We start from the raw sequence: 26,722 nt of genomic DNA on the forward strand, positions 1-26,722 counted from the left end.
GTGCAATTGGAAGAGGAGCTCTTTCAGGTATGGACCAAAACACCTTCCTTCTGAGATCTGCCTACAAATTACTTAGTACCCTATGTCACGTTTATAAATACTGGCTATGTATGAAGGCAAAAAGATATTGCAAACAAGTGCAAAAAAGGGGAAAAAAAGTAAATAAATCCTTTATAGTCCATAATGCAATAAAAAAGAATTAGTTCGGGGCCACAAACTATGAAATTCTAAAAAATGAGAAGGCGGAGGAATAAGCCATTAAAAATGAATATATGGTGTGAAAGAAAATTATAATATACTTAATTTTTGTGGAAACAGTTAAAGCAGTCCAGGGATGGGGTGGTAGAGAATATCATATCTCTGTAAACATACATTTAGGAAAAAAGAAGATTGAAGTAAAAATAAGAAAGTCAATACATTTGTTATTTTTTAGTCATGTCTTTGTGACCTCATTTAGGGTTTTCTTGGGAAGAATCTGAAATGGTTTGCCATTTCCTTCTCCAACTAATTTTATAGATAAGGAAAATGAGGCAAACAGGGATAAGTGACTTCCCCAGTGTCACAGAGCTGGTATGTCTGAGGCCAGATTTGAATTTAGGAAGATGAGCCTTCTTGAGTCCAGACTTGGTACTCTATCCATTGTACCAACTAGCTGCCCAAGACAACAAAGAAACAAATCTAAAAGAAGAACAAAAGAAGATATTTTAGCAATTGGAGGAGAAATAAACTGGAAATTTAAAAAAAAATCCCTAATGAAATAAAGAAAACTCAAAGTTGATTATTTAAAAACCAATTAATAAAAAATGGGTAAATTGTTATCCAATCTGATGAAAAAGAAGAGAGCAGATGGTTGTCAACCTCAATTTGGTTTACAACCAAAATCATAGCAAATAAGTGAGGTGAAATCAAAACAAAACCTGGAAACAGAAAAAGAATAGTCAGAATTTATTGTGCTCAGTTATATGCTAACAAAATTGGTAGAATACCTTCATACATTTAAAAAACCTCAACTGACACAAGACTAAATAACTGAATTTCAGGAAAGGAAATAGAACTATATGGAAAGATTAACCATGAAGAGAAAAAAAAAAAACACCTGATCTTAATGGATTCAAGAGGATTATATCAAACTTTTAACTGTTAGTACCCATTTAGCAAACAAATTAGTACCCAATTAGTATACAACTAATTTCACTGAGAAAAACAAAAAACAAAAACATGTTGTCAGAATCCTTTTGTTAGACAGACTAGACTTAACTAGTCCAGTTAAAATTAAAATATAGAAGAACTATGGACCAATATCATGAATAAATCTTGATTCAAAAATTGTAAATAAAATCTGGTCAACTTGATTATACTGGTTCTTCAAAGAAATCATTCATTATAACCAAACTGTATTTACACTTGTGATATAAGGATGATAACACTGGAAAACCTTTTAAAAAACAAAAACTAATGGGAAAACTGGAAAGCAGTTTAGCAGAAATTATGCTTAGACCAATCATTTTTTTTTACTATATTCCACAAAATATTCACTGAATTTGTAGCCTTATTAAAGATCAGACTATGACAAAACTAGGAGAAAAGAGGATCATATACATTTCACATCTGTGAATAGGGAATGTTTTCTTAACAAGAGACAAGGAGAAGCTAGATGGTACAATGGATAGAATATTGACGTTGAAATAAAGAGGAACTGAGTTCAAATCCAGCCTTAGACACTTGATACTAGCTGTGTGACCCTGAACAAGTCACTTAATCCTTACTGCCTTGTCTCTCTCATCAAAAAAAAAAAAAAAAAAAAAAAAGGATAAATGCAATTGCAAAAGATAAAATAGGTAGCTTTGGTTACATGAAACTGAAAAGTTTCTGCATAGACAATATTAATGAACTTAGAATAAGACAGATAGGGGAAGGAATGTGAAAAAAATTTTCCAATCAAATTTCTCTGATAAGAATTTAATATCTAAATTATATGATAATTACTGATACAACTATTTGTCTATCATGTTCCAATAGATAAATAGTCAAAATGATGATCAATAATCAAATGGTCAACATAATAAATAAACAATTCTCAAAAAAAAGAATTGCAAACCAATATTAACCATATATGAAAGACTGTTCCGAAATAGTAAAAGAAAGATGCAAATCAAAACAATCCAGAAGTTTCACCTTATATCTTGCAAGTTGGCAAGAATAACAAAAAAATGTCAAGGATCAATATTGGAGGAATTTTAGGAAGACAGGCATATTAGTGCATTGGTGGAGCTATGAATCTGTACGATCATTTTGGAAAGCAATGTAGGAATTCTGTAAATAAAGTGACTAAAATGTCCATTCTTGTTGACCCAGAGATTCCATTGCTGAACTTATATTCCATACAGCCCACTGAGAAGAAGAAAATACACCAAAATATTTATAGCAGTACTTTTGTGTGATGGCAAAGAATTGAAACAAAGGAAATGTTCATCAATTGAAGAATGGCTAAACAAATTGTGGTACAGGAATGTAATAGAATCTTAATATGAGATATAATGAATACAGAAAAGCATGGAAAAGTCCATGTGAATTGGTCAGAATGAAGTTAATAGAGACAAGAAAATAATATACACAATAAAAAATGACCAGGAAAATAAAAAAAATTAAAAAAAACTTAGATACTAATTAAAAGTGTTCTTTAAAAGTTCTTTAAAAGATCTGGGGAAGACATTCCTCAAACCAGTCTAAATGCAGTCTCTGTAATCACCTTCCCTATGACTTTATTCTTGAGATACCTTACTTTCTCAAATGTGTTGCTGTTGTTTCCTTTCAGTCATGTCTGCTTCTTCTTGACCCCTTGTATTCCTGGCAAGGATACCGAGTAGCTTGCCATTTCTTTCTCCAGTTCATTTTACATATGAGAAACTGAGATAAAAGGGGCTAAGGGATTGCCTAGAGTCACACAGCTAGTAATCTGTCTGAAGCTAGATTCGAACTCAAGTTTCCCTGACACCAGATTCAGTGATTTGTTCACTGTATCATTTCTTTCTTTAATACAACCTTTTCTCACTTTACAATCTCACTGAAAAAAACCCACCAATTCTACTTCTTCTCTTTCCTTTTTTGTCCCTTTCCTCCCATCTTTTCTTCTCCCTTTATTTCTTCACCACCACTTTTCTCTTTTCTCCTTTTCTTCTTCTCTTCGTTCTTTCTTCCACTTTTACCATTTTTTTATTCTTTCTCCCCCTCTTCTTCTCCTTTACCCCTTCTTCCTCTTTGTATTCCTCTTAGCTGTTTGGCCCATACTCTAAGGCCAATTTCCCGACCATCAAACAGCCAATGCTATTTCTGATATATCTATGAAATTGCAGGCACCTGCTTCTCCCTGAAACCTCCAGGCTACACCTGCTTCTCCCTTTGCTTCTCTCAGCCCCACAGTGATTCAAACACCCAACAGATACTCCATTTGAGAGAGAGCATCCTCCCAGCTCTTCCCCCTTCCCACTCTATCCATCTTTTTAATGTTCTAGTCTAGCAAGTATCAGAATCTCAGACTTTTAGATTTTTTAAAGTCAGACTGTGGTTTTGTAACAGATGCCAAAATAATGGCTAATGCACTTCACACACATACCCATAAGCACAACTATGTACTTGGACGTATTTGGACGTACGTATGCTCACAAATATACACAAGCACACTTATTAGGACCTTTCCTTATCTCTGGTCCAGTCCTTTGAAAGTCAGTGATGCAATGGGAAAAGCCATGAATTGGGAGTGAGAGACATAAATATGAATCCCAGGTGAAATATTACTAGTTCTTTGACCCTGAGCAAATCACTTCCCTTGTGTGATTTGTGAAAAATGGGGCCATGAAAAATGAGTACACTTTACAAGTTTTAATGTCCCTTCTGAGTCATCTCATAAGAAGTCCCTCCTACATTCTGTTGCCCCTAGTTCCTCTCTCTCTCCCCACAATCTGTATTTGTTACATGACCCTGGGCCCTGTTCTCATGATGTAGATCTGACATTGACCTTGAATTTGAAATTCTTCCTTTTTAAACAGCTTATGGGATGGGCCTGAAATCAGGCACAGACCAGGACTCAGACAGCGGGAGATGAAGCAGGTAACAGAGTTAGGGTCACAGCTGCTACAGACCCTGTGGTGGAGGCTGGGGGGATGCCGAGGACTGACGACAAGGGCTGTCCAAGAGCCCCTCAGGGAGTCAGAGCCCCTACTTGGTTCTGTGAGGCCCTTCCAGGCCATTCCCCAGAACCAAGGCAACCCCTGGACCAAGATGCTGCGAATATGGAAGGGCAATGGTTATGAGAACTTACATCTTGAGACCCAGAAGAACTTTCAGAAACTAGGACCCATCTACAGGTAATACTTTTTTAAGCTTACTGACCACTGTTCTTTCTGTGGGTCCCCAAGTGCATGTGCTTGAACCCTAGTTGTAAAATGAGCCCCAATCCTAATTCAAGATTGACCTCTAAGTGCACCTTAACACTGGGTCCATTCTGAGCCCCTGGCCCAGTTAGGATCTTATAATCACAAGAAAATAGGCTAGAATGGTGGGTAGCTCAGTTTCTTCCCTTCCCCTCCCTTCCCCACAGCTCAGACATGGCAACTGGAGGAGAAAATATTGAAATAACATCTTTGGAATAGTGGTTCTTTATTGCAGGTAGTAGGTAGACATTTTTTTAATGTACTGGGCTTCTTTCTACCAAGATACTCATCAGAGGACTCAAGTTCTACTGAGAAGGATTTAGGTTAGACAGAAGGAAGACCTTGCTGGCCATCCCAGCTGCAACAAATGAAGCATTCCTCAGTGTCTGGAGTAGAATAAGCTCTTAAATGTTTGTTGAGTGTTTGTCTGTTGGTTCAACAAACATTTCTTAAATATCTGCAATCTTCTAAGCTGATACAAAGCTTATGCTAACTGGGATGAAACTCGGAATCCAGAGAGAGGGGTTAAGAAAAAATATATAGAAAACTATTAAATGCATTATACTTTGTGTGTCTTAGAACATTGCAAACAAAAGGGAGTTTAAAATGTGTTATTTGGACTGGGTCAAGGAAGGATTCCTGGAGGAGGGAGCCTTTGAGTTGAACTTTGAAGGATATAGAAAAGAATTCAACAGAGTTCCCTTAATAATCCCCAACCTAAAAGGATTCGTACATTGAGAAGACAGTTGCTATTCTCCAAGAAACCCCAGGCTGAAGGGAGCCACGGGGTCCTGCCATCTGGAAGTGACGGCTGGCCAGGCTGAAGTCTGAGCCCCAATCTTTCCTGCAGGGACAAGATGGGAACTTCCAGTATAGTGCATATTATGATGCCCCAGGATGTGGAGAAGGTGATGAAGGCTGAAGGACAATTTCCCCAGAGGAATCAGATGATCCCCTGGTTAAAGCACAGACAGAGCCGAAAGCTCAAACATGGCCTCTTCCTCCTGTGAGTACCTGGGCAGGGCTGGGGAGCAGCACAGAGTCCCAGGGAAGGAGGGAGTCCAGAGCAGACAGACTGGCTCTGATGAGCCAGTGGCTATCCCCTCTCTCAGCTGGGAGGAGGCAGGGAGGAATGGAAGGATTCCCAGAGAATCCCGGTCTAAGATACCACCCAGAAAGTTCCAGGAGTGCTCATTATCAAGGAAGGAGGAGGGAGGGAAAGCACAATGAGCTCATTGTTGAACATTTCAGTGGGTGTTCAAATATACTTATCCCAGAGCTTTGGTCTCACATGGAAATCACCCACAGAGAGGTGAATTTTCACAATGGTATCAAATGGACTTAGGGGATGAGACCTACAGAGAGATACAGGCAGAGAGCCAAAGGCAGAGCCTTTGGAGGTTGGAAGAAGAAAAAGAAGCAATCAGTGAGATTTAAGTGAATAGGACTTACCTGAGAAATAACATAATTTGGATGTCTCTCAAGGTCAATTTATTATTTAGGCAAAAGTAACCAACTGTCCTTACTCCCAAGGCATTTCTGTTTGAGATAACAACTTCTCTCTTTCTCATAAATCTCAAAGTTGTTTCATTCTTTGTACTTAGGGAGAGCTGGCATTCCTGCAGTTCTCTCAGGTTTGCTCAGCACATTACAAATATTATCTCATTTGATTCTTCCACAATCTGTAGGAGGAAGCTATTACCTTATCCCCATTTTGCAGAGAAAGAAACTGAGGCTCTGAGAAGTTCAATGTCTTGATCGTAGCTAATGTGTACTTGAGGCAACTTGAAACTGTCTTATACTTAGATCCCCAATGTCTTGCATGTAGTAGGTTCTTCAACTTGATAGCTGATTGATAGGAGGCAACAAGAGAAGTCGTCTAATCCAATCTTTACCTATATTGAACCCTGATCCATAAAAAATGCCTCTAGGTAATCATCACAATGCAGACATCCAGTTCCACTGGAAAGCTTCCAGGCAAGGAGAACTATCATCTCCTGGAAGTTAAGGCACTGGACCTGGAGTCAGGAAGATTGAAATTCAAATTCCTTTGACACTTAATAGCTATGAGATCCTGAGCAAGTCACTTCCTCTCTGTCTGCCAAAGTTTCCTTTGCCTTACAGTTCCCACTGTAAAGTGGGGTCAATAATAGCATCTACTTTCCAATAGCATCATAAGGGTCAAATGAGAAAATATTTGTAACATGTTTAGTATTGTTCCTGGCCCATAATAAATGCATCATCATCATCATCATCATCATCACCATCATCATTCTATTCCACTGACCCCTCCCCAAGAATTCCCTTCGCCAGGTTAAGCATTCCCAGATTCATCCACCAATTCTCCTGTGATTTACCCCCACCATCCCCTCCTCCCCACCCCATACCCCAGTCCTTTTACTTTCTAAATTGTTGTACATAGAAGCCAGTCCAACACTCCAAAATGCAGTTCGATTAGGTCAGAATCCAGCCATTCTCTCTCCTTCTTGGTCAGATTTAAAAGCCCAAAAGAAATTTCTCAGGTCATTGCCTCTACCTTTAGAAGCATGAATATAATCATTAAGGCAAATTGTGAATTTTTCTGCTCCTTTGCTTTTAGGAGCAAGAAAGAAAAAGCACCAAATGATACTGAAACTGGAGAGGAAAATAACTGAAGTCCCCATTATTATAGTATTAAGCCTCACTGTGAGAGTCTGTCTTCCTGCTTCCTTGCCTTCTCCTACTCCTGCTCCCACAAGCACTTCACTGTTGCATTTCCCCAACTGATCTCTCAAGTCCGTGATTTCCTCACAAGGATAGATTGTTTAATACAGATATTAATCTCTTTCCACCATTTGTATTTGTTCTGCATTTAATTTTTTTAATCAAGATATATTTTCCATGGAAAGTAGGAGGCTCAGTGAATAGAGCGCTGGTCCTGGAGTCAGAAAGAACCAGCTTGCTGAGTTCAAATCTAGCCTCAGACATATATTAGCTGTGTGACCTTAGATAAGTCAATTAACCTTGTTTGCCTCTGTTTCTTCTACTGTAAACTTAGCTGGAGAAGAAAATGACAAACTATATCTTTGCTAAGAAAACTACAAATGAGGTCATAAAGAGACTGACTTGACTGAAATGACTGAGCAAGCTACCCTTCCAGAGTCTCATTTCAGCCGAGAGTCCCATACAACAAAGTCTTGGTAAACCCTGTCAGAGCAAATTTTCCAACTTGCACAGTAGCTCTCAGTTCATTTTTTCCTATTTTTCACAATGGGGACATTTCACTAAAAATGTCCAAAGCCAGCTCTGATTGTGAGTTTCCATTGGAATCAAACTCCAATTGAATCACAGAATTACCCATTAGGTCAGTCAGTCAGTCAGGTGATTGAGCAACAAGCATTTAATAAACACTTTACTGTGTGTGATGGATGTATGGTGCTTGTTCCTTAGAAATCTGTCCTGGACCCTTTTTACCTCTACCTTGCTTGGAGATCTCAGCATCTCTAACTCAGCTCTAACTTCTCTTTATTCTCACATCACAAACTTCCTCCTGAGCATCTGAACTCTAAATAAGTCCAGAACTCTTTATACCACAACACAGGTATTTCCACAGGGCACATGCTGAAGCAGAGGAAGTAGATAAACTGTGGTCACATATAGCAAGATGGTGGAACTCCTGGGAAGAGAGAAATGTCATCAGAAGGAGAAACAAAATAAAAGATGAGCAAAGAGACTCTCATGAAGAAAAGAGAGAAGGTTGAGACATGAAAAGAGAGAGAGAAATGCAAATGGAGGCAGGGACCTGGAGCCAGAGTAAAAGGAAGGACAGGAAATTCTGAAAAATAGAAAGTTAAGTTGAAACTCAGTGGAAGCAAAGGAGTCTCAACAGGGAGAGTTACATCAAAGTGCAATGGGCTTCCTCTGGAGGAAATAAGTTTCCCTGTAGGTCTTTGAGACCTATTCTGTAGGTCTTCAAAGAGAAATTGGATGTCATAGGAAATGTCATAGTAAGGATTCCCACTTAGATAGGGTTTGGATCACCTGTTTTCAAGGTTCTTTTCTAAGTGGAGATTTTCTAGTATGTGAAGAAGCAGGAACTAAGACAAAAGGAGAAGGAGGGGAGGTAAGGAAGAGAAGTAAAAATGCTTATAGAGGCAGAGGAAGGCGTGGCCTGGTTGAGTAGGGGGTGGGAGAAAGGATACCCACCTGCCACCTTGACCCCTTAATTCCAGGAATGGGAAAGAGTGGTTCCATAATCGAGTGAAATTGAACCAGGAAGTGCTCTCCCTAAAGAGTACTGGTCAGTACATCCCCTTCGTGAATTCTGTCTGCCAAGATTTTGTTAAATGCCTGAATAATCAACTGCAGAAGAATGTTCGAAAGTCTCTCACCTTCAACATCTGCCCCTATGTTTTCAGATTCACTATGGAAGGTAAGCCTGGGGTGGGAAGTCTCTGTTTGGGGGTGGGTATGGGGGTAGAAGGATGACAATCTTAGGAAACTCCCTTGGGAAGATATATTCAGAGCAGGATTTTGAACCAATAGAAGTAAAAACAAAGAGACTGCAAGAAAGCTGAAGGTCAGGGCAGTGGATAGAGCACCAGCCCTGAAGTCAGGAGGAGCTGAGTTCAAATCTGCCCTCAGACACAACACTTCCTGGCAAGTCACTTAACACCAATTGCCTCAGCAATAAAAGGGGGTGCTACAAAGTTATCAAGGATTGGAAGGGAAGAGGGGCAGCTGGTACCTGATTAGCCAGGCCATTGTCACCACTCAGTCTTTTCTCTTTCCTCACCTTATCCTTCAGCGGGCACCTATGTCTTATATGGAGAACGGCTGGGACTGCTGAGCAACAACCCAAATCCTGAGGGTCTGAGGTTCATCCAGGCCATGAGCAACATGCTCTCTTCCACATCCCTGCTCCTCTACACACCGCTGATCCTGAGCCAGTTGATCAATTCCAAGCTGTGGAAAGTGCACTTAGAATCTTGGGACCATATTTTCCAGTATGGTGAGGAGGGCTTCTCCTGCCCCCCACCCTGGGCCTGGGGAGAAAAGGGAGAAGATGGGGAGGGGAGGGGAGGGAGCAGTAGAGCGAGTGTGTTTTACAACATAGAATTTTTTATTGTTGTTCAAATAAGAGGAAAATTGGAGCAAAGAATTTTAAAGCTGATGCATATTGTGGCATAAAATGTTAGAGCTGTGAGGAACCTCACAATAGAGAACAGAGGTTTAGATCTTGGATTCCAGTCATGGTGCTGCTTCTTCTGTGAATCTCTGCCTAAATTAATCTCTCAGCATCTTGGGTTCCCCATTTATAAAGTAAAGGTATTTACAGTGCCAATGTCAAGGGGCTATTTAAATTGGAGAAATGTAAGAATGAAGAGAGGAAGAGGGAGAAATGGGAAGATGAAGGGATAGGAGACTAGAGTCCTATATTAGTGAGCATCCATCTTGGGGGTGTGGAAGGCCCTGATTCAGTTAGAGTCTCCCTCCGGTCTCTTTATTCTGATCTTCTTCCATCCCTTCTAGCTGACAAGTGTATTCAGAAAATCTACCAGGAGATGTGTTTGAATGGCTCACCCCAGTACTCGGGTATCATGGCTGAACTGCTGGCGAGAGCTGACCTCTCTCTAGATGCCATTAAAGTTAACATAACGGAACTCACGGCCGGAAGCGTGGAAACGGTTAGGGCCCAACTGGGCAGCAACATCCCAGAACTACCCCCTCTTTCCAGCTACTTAGATACCCAGTGACCACTCACTTTTTGGATTTTTCTTTCATGTCCTTATTAATTTAAAAACCTATTGCTCACCTTTCAATCCTTTCTTTTCTCCCTCCCTTACTCTCTTCCTTCTTTCTCCTTTATCCCTTCTTTCCTTAATTCCTTCTGACTTCTCTCTATATCTCCCTTCCTCTATCTCTGTTTCTCTTTTTGCTCTCTTTTTCTGTGTCTCTAAAACCCTTGGCCCAAAAGGCTGACCTGGCCCCTCACCTTTGGTCTGAGAGGGAGACGCCAGCACCTGCTCCCCTGACTTAAGCCCTGCTCCCTTCACAGACAGCTTTCCCTTTGGTGGCAACCCTCTTTGAGCTGGCCCGGAACCAAGAACTGCAGAGTGCTTTGAGAGCAGAGACTAAGGAGGCAGAGACACGGCTCAAAGAGCAGCCCCAGCTCTTGGTCAAGGAGCTGCCCCTTCTGCGTGCTTCCATCAAAGAATCCCTGAGGTTTGTGGGATAGGGATGGAGAGTGGGTAGGTAGGGTATGAGGGGGACTGGCCGTAAAACCCAGAGCCGGCGGTCCTCCCTGGCCAAACTGGGAAATCAGAGCTGATTGTGTTTCTGGTACCCATTTATGATTCCTTTTTCTGTCCTTCCAGAGGCTACTGTCTATGGGATTATCTCCCATTGCAGCCAATTTCAGGTATTCTGATAGAAATATTTAGATTCTCTGCGTTTCAGTTTTCTCTTCTGAGAAATAAGGGAGATTGTCTAGACAGTTTTTAAAAGGCTCTAACTCTCAAGCTCCTGAGGTATAGGTCAGGTATAAAAGGCCTTTTGAAGGAGACTTCAAAGGTCATCTCAAAAAGAAAATAAAATTAAAGTAAGACTAAAAATATTATATGACTGCCTAAAAAAAAAATTATCTCTTCAAAACCTTATTCAATGAAGAAATTCCTCTTAAATCTGCCCTGAAGCCTTATCAATCACCCTCTTTGATACCTCCAGTGACAAGGAGCTCATTACCTCATTTTTCATTATGGATCCCCCATATAGCTTTGCAGAGCATCTATCATTTTAAAATATTTTAAATCTTAATCTGACGTCCTCATAATTCCCCTTTTTGATCCTTGTTCTTTTCTCTGAGAACAGAGAACAAATGTGTTATCTCAACCCTAGAATGGCTCTTCCCATTTTTGAAGAGAGCCACTACAGACTCCTCTGGGCTAAATGGCTTAGTTACCTTCTCTCACTCTCATCTGTGTGAAATACCCTCAGCCTGTGAATGGCCTTATTTGAAATTTTGTTTGTTTTTTGTTGTTTTTGGAGGGTCTGAAGGGATGGCAGAGATACCTTAGAGAGCAATATAGTATAAGTTTTAAAGAAAACATGATCAATAGGAATGGGAGAGAAAATGGGGGATAGGACTATGGTAAAGGAGAATGATGGGAAAAGGATATGATGGGCTAAAGAATTGGTGATATCAGCTTTATACTGACTATATCACTTCTGGCTGGGTGCTCTCCTCTCCAGGCTTTATCCAGTTGGTTCAATTATACATCGCTACTTGGCCAAGGACACGGTCCTGCAGAATTACCATGTTCCGGCTGGCGTGAGTCAACACCACTCTGCTCCCACACTCCCTATCCTTCTAAACCAACTTGCAATCTGCAACCTCCAGTTCCCACTAAGAATGCTGACAGAGTCCCAGACACCCCTAGGAATTCAGAACATGGAATAATAGAACTGGAAAGAATTCAACATAGAACATAGATCAGACTGGAAATTCAGTCCACAAACATTAATTAAGCACTTACTTGGCGCATAATACAATGCCAGATACTAGGGATACAAGATATCTTGAAGATAAAAACATGTTGTAAAGAGGAAGAAGTCCTTACCCTCGAGGTAGGAACATTCCTCACATCGTATTAGGGGAAAACATTTTAATCTATAGAACAAGGGGTGGAATGAGCCTAGATACCTAGGTTATCAGGGCTGGAAGGAATCCAAAACTATGTTTTGTCCCAAGTTCTCATTTTTTGAAGGCCAGAAAGACATGATTTGACCTTCTTCTCATAGAAAGCAGAAATGAGGCTAGAACCCAAGAATCTGGACTCCTTGTGGGTCTCCTGTGATTCTTTACATACAGCCATAAGGATTCATTCACCATTCTTTGTCTTTGCTGCCTATATACTGCCCCATTCCTGAAGCCCCCTGTGGACCATAATGGGGGGAAATCCACCTGATCCTCCCAATCCCACTCCATCATCTTCCTTCCTTCCCACCCTACCTCACCGCACCACATGCTGTCCACCTTACAGACCCTGATCGAGATCTCCCTCTATGCCATGGGCCGCAGTCCGGAGGTCTTTGTCAGACCTGACCACTATGACCCGTCTCGCTGGCTAGCCCCCAGCTTTGAGCAGTCCAATAATCAGATCTCCAACTTCCGCTTCTTGTTCTTTGGCTTTGGGATTCGCCAGTGCATTGGCCGCAGGCTAGCCGAGAGTGAAATGCTCCTCTTACTGCACCATGTGAGTGGACTGAGTGGAGGTCAATCCACCGGATGGGGGAAGGATTTGGGGTGGGTTTAGAAGGAAATCCAAGAATTTTAGAGCTGCAAGAGACTTTCAAAGGTCACATTTGTTCAATCTTAACTCACATTTCCAAGTCATGATTGTCTAATCTTTGACCAGATCTTGACTGAGGCACTCTATATTGCTGTATTTCTTAGAAAAGTTTTGTTATTGAGCTGATATGTTCTTCTCTATAATTTCTACCCACTCAGTAAAGTCCTACGACTTAGGACCAAGTAGAACAAGTATAAGCCCTCTTTTATGCAAGCTATATCTTCAGAAATTAAGAGGAAATACCTCTAAGCCCCTTTGAACTATTCTCCAAGACTAACATTACTAGATTTTTAGGAGGATTAGAAGTAAGTCTTGCAGAGGGAGGATGCAGGAGAACAGTGGCCTGTGACCCCATCAAGAAGAAAATGGGGGAAGAACAGAGATCAATGGAGAGAAGAGGAGACTTTTCAAGAGACAAGAAGACCCTTAGGATTCTGGGAGCTAAAATCTGACAATTTATCTGAAATTCATATATCTGTTTCAGATCTTGAAAAACTTCCATGTGGAGACCTTAAGTAAGGACAACTTGGACCTGACCTACCGCTTTATCCTTCACCCCAAATCCTTCCCACTCTTTACCTTGCGTGAGCTCAATTAACCTTGCATCCTTGCCTCAATAAGCAGAATCCCTGCCTGGTCCCTCCCCTGGACTGAGTCTCCTAACCCTTCAGTATTTGACGGTGTGCAACTTGAAATAAAAGGAACTGATTTCCAATCATGGCTCTGCTACTTCCTAACTGTGTGTCTCTAACCTAATTGCTGGTTGGGTGACATCTCTACAATCACTTAATTCCATGAAAGAGTTGGATAAATGGTTTCTCAGGTCCCTTTCCGTTCTTCCATTCTAGACTTTCTGTCCTAAGGTCCCTTCCAGATCCAGATCTTAGGATCCTGGAACATTTGCTCTGATACCAGCCTCACTTTTGGGGGGGTCACCGATTCATGGCCTCCTTTCCATTTTAAGTCCTATGTTCCAAATGCAATCTAGAAGCAAGCCATCTTCCATCCCTTCTTCGCTGACATTAAGCCACCTCATTGGCAAAGAGAATGATTCCTTTCTGGAACTCCATGTTGCTGAGGGAATATAACAGTCATCTCTCTGAGTCCTCCTCTCTGGGTCTTCTGTCCCTTCTTTTTATGGTATTTTTATTTTCCTTGGAGTCATTTTATACCATTAGATCTCATTGTATCCAAAAGTCATAAAATTATAGACTATTCAAATTGTAAGGGGCTTTCTGGATTGCCTAGTCCAGTCTTGCAACATTATAAGGAAGAAATCTGGGGCCAAGAAAGACTTACATAAGGTCACACAACCCCTTAAGTGACAAATCCAGGACTCCCAGCCAGGACTTCTAGCTCGGACTTCTCCAATTCATTGAATGTTCTGAGAACATTGCTGCCTGTTTGTCGATATCTCTTATATTCTTCCTTCACGTTTCCAGCACCCCACAAGTTCACGAAGTCCTCAGACCAGGGACTATGAATCCTTTCCATTTGTGCCTTTTATGTAACCAAATCCAGGGCTTGTTATTCAGTGGGCACTTGCTTCTTGACTATCTGAATGACCATGACACTGTCCTAATGTTTTTGTAATGTTTTCAGTCAAACTGTGATTCTTCCATTTTCTGTTTTTCTGATAGTCCCACTGCTTTTTGCCCTAGGTAGGTCACAGCTAGACTACTGAGTCCAAGTCTGGATGCTCTACTTATGGAAGTACATAGAAAACTTGGATTTGGTAATAACCAGTTAACCGGATTTTGTTTTGCTCAGTTTAGGTAAAGGATTTACTAAATGGTCTTTGAGATCTGTCCCAATCCAATCTGCTCCAGTCTGAGCTTCTGTTTATAAAACTCACCTTCAGAAATTTAATTTCAAAATTGTCCTAAGGAATCTGTTACTTTCTCTATATTAGTCCAAAGTGATGAAGAGGTCTTTTTTATATGGATTCTTCAATGAATAAACTTCACCTAGTCAGAAAGAATATCTTCCGTTTATATATATACATACATACAGATATATACAGATGTATAGATGATAGATAGATAGATAGATAGATAGATAGATAGATAGATAGATATGCCTAATTCTTCTCATGCAAAGGCTAAATATATTTAAGGAGTTAAGTAGCCTAGAAAGTAAAAAATGCTAGAACTGGAGGCAGGAAAACCTAATTCCAAAGTCTGCCTCAGAGAGTTAACTGTGTGATCCTGGGAAAATCACTTAACTTCCCTCAGCCTCAATTATTTTCTTATGATTTGGAGGGAATCCAATTTTAAATTGGACAGCCAGATGGTACAGTGGATAGAGCTTAAACTTGGAATCAGGAAGACATGCCTTTGTAAGTTTAAATCCAGCCTCAGAAAATCACTAGTAGTGTGACCTTGGGTAAATCATTTATTCCTATTTTCATCAGTTTTTTCATCTCTAAAAATGAAGGATATGGCAAACCACCACCAAGAACACTCCAAAATGTAGTCACAAAAAGTTGGATATAACTGAACAGTAGCAAATAAAAATTTTAAATTAGTTCACATTTTGCAAGTCAATCTTTTTGATAGTAGATACCATCTTCTATTTTTTCAATCTTTTGACTTTATGTATACATATACACATATATACATTTGTGTATACATATAGTAAAGTCAGATATTTACATGTGCATATATTTATGTATATATACGTAAGTATGTATTTTGGCACATATACGTCTATGTATATATAGTCACATTTTATATATATATATGTATATACATCTATGTATATAATGGGTGTTATAATTAAATAATTAAGTTCTGTTTCTTCATTTTAGTTTTCAGAATCTACTACTTAGATTATAGACTAAACAATTTATTCTACTTGAATTTTTTCCTGTCCTAAAACTGCTTGGGTTTTTTATTTTTCAGGATTTTTTGTATTTTTACTTTTTTAGCCACTCTTATTTATAATCATTGAGGACAAGTCCTTATTCCTCTCTTTAGTTCACCTTTCTTTTCCTTCTCAGAGGCTCTTCTTGCACTGGTTGTGTAATTATTCAATTCTTTTTACCTCCTGGGATTCTCTTAACCTAGAATATTTCTTCACTATATTCAATGTTTTCTAGTTTATTTTTATATCACCAGCTTCTGTTCCTTCTTTAGGACCTGGGACATTCTTGGATGGGTTGGGTAGAACTGCTTGATCTAATCTGCTCTATAGCATAAATGCCACTGACATTGCCAGTCTACATGAGGTTCCTGGTAGTAGGTTCTACCATCTGCCCCAATCTCTGCCTACTTTCCATCTCCTGCCATACTGCTCATCAGACTTTGCCTTCTTTTCCTTTCATCATCTCCAGTTGGGAATTAGTTCCATCCCCTACTGTGACAAGGTTGAACCTTGGTTGGATGTGGGAAATCAGGCTCATCTCAAGGTGTATGGTCCAAATCTTTCTGTAACTGAAACCCAGACACCCACCTGGTCACATCTCCTGCAATGGTCCCCAGAGTTCTGAGGAGTCTAGAGCCAAACTTTCTCTCCCTGTGCGGTGACCTTTGGGAACTACTTTTGCTCTAGCCATCTGGGCTCAGGATCTAACTTTGGATTCTCAGTTACCAGAATCCTGACTGGGATTAGGTCCACTAATAGGAATCCACATAGCTCTTCTCCTTACCTTCCCTACCTTTCACCTCATTTACCTGAGTATGTTCAGGCTGTTCCAGCATGTCTCCTCTCTCCACTCTTACCCATTCCTAGTCACCTTTCATGTATTTTGGGAATGGAATGAGGAGCTTATTTGTGTTTCTTTTTGATTTTCACTATCCTGAGTGTAAATCCAGCCTCAGACACTTTCTAGAACCTGAGCAAGTCATTAAATCTGTTTGCCTCAGTTTCCTCATCTGTGAAATGAGATGGAGAACGAAATGGCAAAATAACTATAATATCTTTGCCAACAAAGCCCCAAATGGTATCAGAGAGTTGAACATGACTGAAATGACTATACAATGATAAATTATTGGTGTCTTTGAGATGCATTTCAGATGCTTTCTGGTCATCATGGGGGAAAACAAGACTTGTCTACAATCTTTTGCATGATCATGTAAATACCATGTTATGTGTATGTATTTTTGCTACAGAGGAGGGTTTGATTTAGGACCAGGTGGGGTGGAACACATTTGTGACCTCTGTTGCCAGGAAGTCAGGTAAATCACTGGAACTCAGAAATTCTGAGTTCTATTGACTTAAACTCTTCGGGTAGGTATCTGGACAAAGTCCTGTGCCATCATGTCAAACCTCTTGGCAGTTTAGAAATCAAAACTCTTGTGTCAAAAAAAAAAAAAACACAACTAAATCAAAATCTAGCAAAACACAAAAAAGTGAGACAACAATAAAACATTTTTAAAAATCACTTCTACCCAAGAAATTATGTTGAGTAATTAAAATTACTCAAGAGTTTATGATAATTATTCACATTAAAAATAAATAAATAACAAGTGAGTGAAAAAAAGCATGGCTTGCCCATCACTCCCTTCATCTTAGGCAGTCACTGTATAGGGACCCAGCATCAAATAGGGAGAACAGAGCAAGGGGAGGTTTCCTTTGGGAAATTGAGCCGGGTTCTCAAGTCTCTCCCTGAAACAAAGCTCTCTCTCAAAAACTCCATCCTTCCATTGATGGTGCAAGGTCACAAGTCTGGGAATACCATCCCCCAAAGGGCAGCGGAGAGGCTGCGGGACATGCAGCGTGTTATTAGCCCAGCAACATACAGAGATGTCACCAGAGACATGTTTGATTAGAAAAAAGGGGAGCTGGTCATGGTGTGAGAGCACAACTGACATGTGGACCGTTGGTGAAGGGCGCTCAGCACATAGTAGGTGCTTAAGAAGGCTACCACCTGATGGAGACTTGTAGGTCAGGGAACAGTCCCACAGGATGACAGCGCTGAGGTGGGTTTCTATCTGTATCTCCAAAGGAAACACCCCCATCGAAGAGGTCACAGATTAGCCTGAGCTCGGTAGCGAGATTAGGGAGATTAGGAGGCCGTGCTTCAAGGCTCTGTGACCGCTGCCAAGCTGAGCACTTCCAGCTCCAGGTTTATGAGCCTATCACTCTTCATGGAAGTCTGCCTGCCATGCCAGGAGCCTTTCTCTAGTCCTCTTGACATTTCTTTCATTTAAATTCAATAAATGCTTATTAAGTGCCTGTTCTGTGATTTGTCACATAGTAGGAGCCTTTGAAAACACTAGTTCTATTTCATACAATGGCATGTCAGTGAAAGTACATATTTACACATGGTAAAAATACAAGTGTAGGGAAAAACCTGTTTTCAACAAAAATTCTTTAATCTTCAAGTCCCCCGGGTTTGGAGTTCAGTATGAATAAAAGTAGAGGAAGGTGTGTTTTTTAAGTAAGTTTAAGGATGGGATAATAGTTTCTCTATTTTTTCCCTATAGATCATCTTTATTAAGTAAAGTAACCAAGAGATACAGTCCTTCCAGGTAGTTGGAAATGCCAGAATCATTTAAAATGAGTAATTAGAACTAAGTGGGCTTTGAGATCCCTTTCCCTTTGGACATTATATATATGTGTGTATATGTATAGATAGTTATGTATATATGATCATGTATGTGTGTGTATATATATATATGATATAGTGATATCTTAAATCTTGAGCTCTGACAGTCTGTGGCCCAAGATCCCTTCCAGCCTTGACCATCCACAGTCAAAGGCCTTTGCTGCCCTACCTATAGCCTACATCCTCTGACTGGTCGTAGCTCTGACAGTCTATGCTTTAAGATTCCTTCTAGGTCTGACATCCTTTGCTGCAAAGTCCCCACTGCATCCTGAATTTTGAGGCCCCTTGGTTCTCAGGCCCTCTAGTTCCAACCTTACTGCTACCCCCAGTAGGGAAGAACTCTTCTAGGTAACATTCTGTACCTCTGAGTAGTTGGAAAGAGCTTTCTACCAGGTGAGCTGGACAAAGACCAGCTCCCAAGGAGTGAGCAATCCATGGAATCCCACATTACCAGGATTATAAAGGAGATGCTTTATACTTCATTTTATGGATAAGGAAATATCCCACAGATGCTGGGAAATTTGCCCCAAATCACACAGGTAAACAGAGAGCATCCCACATTATTCATTCAACACTTGCTAATAACATACTGTGTACAGAAAAAAAAAAAAGCTTAGATATGATGTGATCCCTGAACCCATGGACTTCTAGTCATGTTAGTTATTCAGTCTGATACTCCCATTTGACAGACAAAGAAACTGAGTCTCAGAGAAGAAAGGGTAGTGAGTCACCTGAAATCATAGAGTCGGTTAATTCTTTTACCAGAGTTAATTCTTTATGGCCCAATTGCCATAAGGAGCAATGATAATGAGAAGAAAATAGCAATATGAAGGTAATCAAGTCATACAGGATTGAAAGGAAAATGAGGAGCTTCTCTCCTTTCCTCCCCGTCCTTCTCTTTCCCTTGTCTCTCCTTCCTCTCTGTCCATTCCCAATTTCTTTGCTCTCTAAGGATCCATGGGGCAGCTACCCCATTCACCACCAGCAATCTGTTTCTGTCTAGAACAAAATGAATTCCCTAGCAACCAATTTTCTGGCCCCCACATCCAGTCTTCTTTAGTACAAACCCTTCCTCTCCCACTGTCACACAGCAACCACCTGAGTTCACCCTGTCCAGGCCCGGTTGCTATCATTCATAGGCTTCCTGATCATTCCCAATTATTTCAGCATCCTGTTCACAGCCTTCTTCTCCCTGCCAGTGCCTTCTGATTCCATCTCTGTGAGGATGTTCCACAACCACCTCAGTTTCCATAAGCTCTGTGTTCTCTACCCTACCCACCAGACAAAAGAATGGAGGCAAGAAGGGGACTGAATGCCACTGACGTCAATCCTGGAGGTGAGTCAGGGTAGGGAGCTGTGGGCTGTAATGAGTCTATTCAAAGTCTGTTTTTTAAAAATGAGCTCTCTCCATCCCCTAAAAAAGGGCAGATCCTGATTCAGATTACTCATGCAAAGACGCAGCCATTTGACTTTACTGCTACTTCCTTCCCCACTTGAATTTCTTTTATGCACCAGAACTTCTAGTTAAGGTCCAAGGTTAAACAATAGCAGAAGAAGCAAAAGAGTAAATCAATTAAGCCCTATGTCTCAGCCTGTGCTTCTCACAGTCAGATTCCTTCCCTGATGCCATTTTGGCCAATCATTCGTAGTTCTCTTATTATCTAGTAAATAAAAACATTAAACTAAACTAGTTTTGGGGAGAGGGTTGAGGTTAAATCTAGGGAACAGAGTCAATGTCAGGCACTGTACTTAGCTGGGAATAAAATACAAGCATAAATAAAGACAATCTGTGTTCTTAAGCCTACATTCTTTTTTTTAATTATTATTCTGATTTTATTTATTTTTAAAGCTATTTATTTTCAAAACATATGTACGGATAATTTTTCAACATTAACCCTTCCATAGCCTCATGTTTCAGATTTTCCCCTCCTTCCCCCACCTCCTCCCCTAGATTTAAGCCTACATTCTAATGGGGAGGGACTACACAGAAAAGGAGCTAACCAGCAAGATTATAGATTGATCGCTATCAATATTTTCTCTTTCACACATACACACATGGAAGTATGTGCTACAGGTAAAATAATTATAGTTAAATCCAATGAAGAAGACCTCAGGGCAAAGTTAAAACCTTTAATACATAAGGACTCAGTGTCTCTTTCCTACCAGCCATCCAGCTTCAGGACCAGTGAACACAAATAAATTTCCAGAGCTTAGATGGGGAGATATACTACTGCAATGACTTTGCAGGAATCCACGGGCCCTACAACATGTGAGAAGCAGCAGATGCTGATTCTATACAGCCAAGTAAAAGAAAGGAGTGTAAAGGGGAGAAGTGGGAGAGGTACCAATATTGGGCAGCTTCATGAAGTAGTACAAAAATCCATCTGAAATCACCTTTCTTCTCCTGGAGAGATTCCCCAGGAGACTGACTGCCTGAGCCTGGAGGAACACCATCTACCCTTTCCCTTTCAATCTTTTTGAAGCAGCAAAGAGAGATCCTGCCCAGCTATTTGAATGAAGGGACAACAGAATCAAGCAGAGTCTCAAGACTAGCATAGGTATTGTACCTGATTGAAAAGGGGCTAAAAATCCATTCAGCTCCAATGTTCTCCCACAAGTTCCTCAAGGCTGGGACCCTGGCATCTGAGGCAGTCTGGCAGCTCAGGCTTGGCAGTAAGTTCAGGAAAATTAAAAAACTAATGGTCTAAACTGATTTACCATGGACAGAAACACTTGACCATTGACAAGTGAATCAATGACTTTTTCAGAGTGAAAAAGAATGAAAAGTTACATAAATAGGGAAAGATAGTAAGGAGGAAATAGAAGGGAATTTACCTAATCCAAGAGTGAATAGAAAAGGGGTGGTGATTTCAGTATTCTCCAGGAAATAAAAGATACTAGAGAATAGGAAAAATGGTGAAGGAGGACTTAAATTAGCAAATTGAAAGGTAAAAGTGGTCTTGTTGAGGGGAGAGATACCCTGACAGCATTTGGGGGTCCCCAGGCCAGTGTCATAGGTTTTGCGAAAGAATTCAAAGTCCCAGTCTCCAAGTGAGGTTTGGCAAAAGGGGTTTATTTACACTGAGAAGTTCTCAGGGGACTCATAATTAGGAAGGTAGTGAAGATGGGGGGGACAGAGTTCGATTTTATTTAGTTTCCTGTGGATGGGCTAGGGTGGGGATTATTTATATTATTTTCCCAAGGCCAGGTGAAACATGGATGGGAGGGGAATTTGTGAGCCAGAACCAGGAAATTGAAGGTTTTCTAACCCAGGCCCCCCACAAAGATCAGGGGACCACAAAGCTCTATTACATTAGTCTCAGCCCAGAGTAGAAGAAAAAGTTTGAAGAATATCCCAATGTGAGTTTATGGTGGGAAACAGATACCTCATGATGTGGTTATTCTAAGAGGAGGCCATTTTCTCTGAGACAGTAATTTGCTTTAAAGAACAGCATCCTGTTTTTTCCAATAATTAATGTGTGAATTTTTAGGGGCAGGTAGCACAAAATTAGTGGAGAAGAGGGAGGGTAAGTTGGTGAAGAGTCAGTGATGATATGTCACATCCTTTGGGAAGTAAACTGATCACTATGAAGAAAAGAAGTGAGATCAGAATATAGGATTTGGGGGCAAGAGGTAATTTCCACCACAACACACTGCTTACCTCCTACATTGTTTCCCTCACTAAGTGATATTTCTAAGAGTAAATCATAACAGAAAAACAGGATGATTTGCCACCACAAAGCAAAGAAAATTTCCAACTTCTCTATTTCCTTCATAAATAGAACACAGAACTGATACTTTGGTACTTGACAAAGGCCTAAACATGACCAATTGCTTATCTGTGCACATGTATCTTTGTGTAAGGATAGGGGAATTCCACTCTACTCCATATTCTTGGGCATAGAGGTCCTCAAACTTTTTAAATAGGGGGCCAGTTCACTGTCCCTCAGACTGTTGGAGGGCTGGACTATAGTAAAAACAAAACTTTTGTTTTGTGGGCCTTTAAATAAAGAAACTTCATAGCCCTGGGTGAGGGGGATAATCATCCTCAGCTGTTACATCTGGCCCGTGGGCCATAGTTTGAGGACCCCTGAATTAACAAACTAGAAAGATTAAATTCTAATTAGAATAGGAAAATGTGTGGCCCATTACAATACTATAAACATACATTAAGTACCTACTATGTACTAGGCCCTTTGCTAAGCACTAGATTACAAATAAAAAAGAAAGAAAAAAAGGCTGTTATCTGCCCTCAAAGAGTTTATAATCTAGTGGGGAAATGGTAAAAAGCAAAAAGAAGCTGAGGGGTAAGGGAACTAGTATGGAGGAGAGCTGGATAGGAGAGTCAACCCAAACATTGCAGAACTTTCAAAACCATTTAGATAAAAGTATTGCAATATGAATGATTTTGTTGTAATCCGGTGCATTTTATTGTATGCTTTTGAAAACATTATTCGGAAAAGGGGTCTCAAGGGTTTATCAGACTGCCCAAAATATGTGTCTTAATCTCATTAGCTCTCAAGTGTTGTCGTCAGTCACCGCAAAGATCTCTCAGACCTCTCCATCCAACCCTGAATGATCTCTTGATCTCCAGTTTATTTAACTACCCTCGATCACACACCATTTCCCCCAGTTTCCAGAGAATGATTGCCCTATATTCTGAGCTCTCTGAAGGTAGGGTTTAAGTCTGTTTCTTCTCTTTCTCCACTGGATTATGTGCTCCAGAGGGATAAGGCTTCCCCCAGACAATCATCCTCCCACTTGCTCAGGCTCACAACATGAGTGTCTTCCTTGACTCTTTGTCATTCCCCATATCCAATCAGTTGCCAAGTCCTGTGATTTCTACCCTCAAAATATCTCTTTTTATGTCATAAATCTGATCACATGCTCAATACATCCTGCTAGTTCCCTATTACCACTAAGAGTGAATATAGAATTGGCTTTCCTGGTTTTCTTCAAGTCTCAGCTAACATCCCACCTTCTGCAAGGAGACTTTCACTATTCTCCTTATTATCAATTTATCTTATCTGTCTTTTATTTGTACATAGATTTTGCATGTTAATGCAAATTAGAAAAAGCTCCTTTTTTGTATCCCATTTCACCACTCAACTGCCCATATATACATAGAGGAGCTTAATAAATGTTTGGGGTCTCCCTTAGTGCATCATAAAGGTTGACCCTGACATTTATAGAAGCAGTATTCATTTCCTGGACATAAACTAAACACCTATTGTCAGCTATTTCAGCTATTGGCCATCTGTAAAATATATGTGGGGGAAAGACAGCTCCCCATCCCCCAAAAAAAACATTAAAAAGAAAATGGCTAAGAATTCTACAGAAATGTAAAAATATCATATATGAAAGTAAAATGAATTTTCAGGAATAAGACAGGAAGCAGATGGAATTTGGGAATTCTGGGGGGAAAATTGCTAAACAAGACTTCCTTTTCTTTTGAAAGAGTCCCCAGGAGAGGTAATAAGGCCCTCAAGGGTGCTTTGTATGTTTCTGCCAATTGATAAATCCTGTTTTTATCTTTTATCTCTTTTTGGTTCATCCTAACCTTTCCCCAGAGTCATTCAAGGTCCAGATGACATTCTGCACCACATTGCTTACACAATCTGCTGCCAAATTAAATTTATTGTTTTCTTCCATGATTTTTGACTGAAAATAAATGCTGGTTCATTTCTGTGAACTAGTGCTGACAAATTATTGGAATATGTAGAAGAAGATACATTTTGACTGAAAATAAATGCTGGTTTATTTCTGTGAACTAGTGCTGACAAATTATTGGAATACGAAGAAGAAGAAGAAGAACAAGAAGAAGAAGAAGAAGAAGAAGAACAAGAAGAACAAGAAGAACAAGAAGAAGAACAAGAACAAGAAGAAGAACAAGAAGAAGAACAAGAAGAACAAGAACAAGAAGAAGAAGAAGAAGAAGAAGAAAAGAAGAACAAGAAGAACAAGAAGAAGAACAAGAAGAACAAGAAGAACAAGAAGAAGAAGAACAAGAACAAGAACAAGAAGAAGAAGAAGAACAAGAACAAGAACAAGAAGAACAAGAACAAGAACAAGAACAAGAAGAACAAGAAGAAGAAGAAAAAGAACAAGAACAAGAAGGACAAGAAGAACAAGAAGAACAAGAAGAAGAAGAACAAGAACAAGAACAAGAACAACAAGAAGAAGAACAAGAAGAAGAAGAAGAAGAAGAAGAAGAAGAAGAAGAAGAAGAAGAAGAAGAAGAAGAAGAAGAAGAAGAAGAAGAAGAAGAAGAAAAAGAAGAAACAAATTCTATGGATTCCAAATTAAGCGTCTTCATCACTTTTCACATGGACTATAGCAATTAACCTTCTACTTGGTGTCCTGATTCAGATTTCTTGCTAATATAATCCAAATTCCATGCAAAAAGAATTTTTGTAAAGTGTTGATCTGACAATGTCAAAATTCTAGTCATTAAACTTGTATGGCTCCCTGTTCTCTCCAAGATCAAATTGAATTCCTTTGTTTGGCATTTAAAACTCCTCATACATAATTTAGACATAAAGGGTGATAAGCAAATTAGGACATCAAGGAATAGTTTGTCTGTCAGATCAAGAAAGAAAGGAAGTTTATGACCAAACAGGAGATAGAGAACCATATGAAATACAAAAATGGGATAATTTTGAATACATCAAATTTAAGAGGGTTTGTACAAAGAAAGACAATGGAAACAAAATTAGAAGGAAAGCAGAAAAGTGGGAAATAATTTTTACAGTCAATGTTTCTGATATAGACTTCTAATATATATAAAGAACTGAATCAAATTTATAAGAATACAAATCATTTCCAAATTGATAAATGGTCAAAGATTATGAACAGGCAATTTTGAGATAAAGAAATTAAAGTTATCTGTCATCTTATGAAAAAAGGTTCTAAATTACTATTATAGAAATGGAAATTAAAACAACTCTGAGGTATCATCTCACATTTATTAGATTGGCTAATGTGACAGAAAAGGGAAATGGTAAATGTTGGAGAGGACATGGGAAAATTGGGACACTCTTGCATTATTGGTGGAATTGTGAACTGAGGCAATCATTTTGGAGAACAATTTGGAACTATGCCCAAATGGATATAAGACTGTGTATACCTTTTGATCCACCCTTCCCATTACTAGGTCTGTATGGCAAAAGATACTTGTATAAAAATGTTTATAACAGCTTTCTTTGTGATGGCAAAGAATTGAAAATGAAGGGGATGCCCATCAATTGGAAAATGGCTGAACAAACTATGATCTATGAATGTAATGGAATAGCATAATGCCATAAGAAATGATGAACAGGCAAATTTCAGAAAAATCTGGAAAGATTTGCATGAACTGATACTGAGTAAAGTGAGCAGAACCAAGAGAACACCATATACAGTAACAGCATCATGGTGTGATGATCAGCTTTAATAGATTTATCTCTTTTCAACAATACAGTGATCTAAGACAAATCCGAAAGACTCATGATGGAAAATGCTATTCACTTCCAGAAAAAGAACTATGGAGATTGAAGCATTATATAAGTAATATAATAATATAATGTATATTTATTATAATATAATAATAATAATATAATATAATAAAGATAATATATAATAAATATATAAATGATAATATAATATAATAATAATAAGCAATATATAAATTTTTTCTTTTTCTTTTTTTGTCTTTACTTTCACATGGTTTTCCCTTTTGTTCTGATTCTTCTTTCACAACACAATTAATGTAGAAATATGTTTAATATGATCATATATGTATAACCTAGATCAAATTGCTTGCCATCTGGGGAAAGGGAGGGAGGGAAAGAATGAAAATCAAAGTATTAGAAAAGTAAATGTTGAAAATGATCTTTATGTATAATTGGGAAAAAACAAAATACTATTAAGTGTTTTTTTAAATAAACATTTTAAAGAATTCTTCACAACTTGACCCTCTTTCTACCTTTTCAGACTTCATAGACTTTATTCTGCTCCACAAGTTCTATGATCTAGTCAGAATATCATAATTGCTTTTTCCTCACATAGCATTTCATCTTCTGTCTTCATCTGTCATCTCCGTAACCTTGTACTGGGTGGCCTTCATATCTAGAACACCTTACCTATTCACCCCCTCATCCTCGATTCTTTGGCTGCCTTCAAATGCCACCTTCTGAAGCAGGTATGTCTTGTTGTGCTACTCTTTCTGCTCCCCATCCATCCAAAGGATCTTCCATTTACTCTATGGGCATGTTGTATATACTGATTTCCTAACATTATTTTCCCAATTAGAAAAAAACAGCATGATATAATTCAGGGAATCTTAAACTCATAACCCCTTTTTACTGGAGAAATTTTTACCTGATCCCTGATGTATAGGTATATAAAATAAGCATATAAATCAAACATTTGCT

The 26,722-nt window shown here is 39.4% G+C and overlaps 1 protein-coding gene across 1 annotated transcript; it reads left to right on the top strand.

The window, feature by feature from the left end:
• Positions 1–4,076: 4,076 nt before the first annotated feature.
• On the top strand, positions 4,077–13,475 carry LOC127544520 (cytochrome P450 11B1, mitochondrial-like). Its single transcript, XM_051971182.1, has 9 exons — positions 4,077–4,364; positions 5,281–5,436; positions 8,642–8,841; positions 9,217–9,420; positions 9,942–10,096; positions 10,468–10,634; positions 11,661–11,739; positions 12,452–12,664; positions 13,245–13,475. The coding sequence occupies exons 1-9, from the start codon at positions 4,099–4,101 to the stop codon at positions 13,356–13,358; spliced, it is 1,554 nt and encodes a 517-aa protein (XP_051827142.1). The 5' UTR covers positions 4,077–4,098; the 3' UTR covers positions 13,359–13,475.
• Positions 13,476–26,722: the final 13,247 nt, after the last annotated feature.

Source organism: Antechinus flavipes, chromosome 1 (genome assembly GCF_016432865.1).
Source record: "Antechinus flavipes isolate AdamAnt ecotype Samford, QLD, Australia chromosome 1, AdamAnt_v2, whole genome shotgun sequence".
NCBI classification, from domain to species: Eukaryota; Metazoa; Chordata; class Mammalia; order Dasyuromorphia; family Dasyuridae; genus Antechinus; species Antechinus flavipes.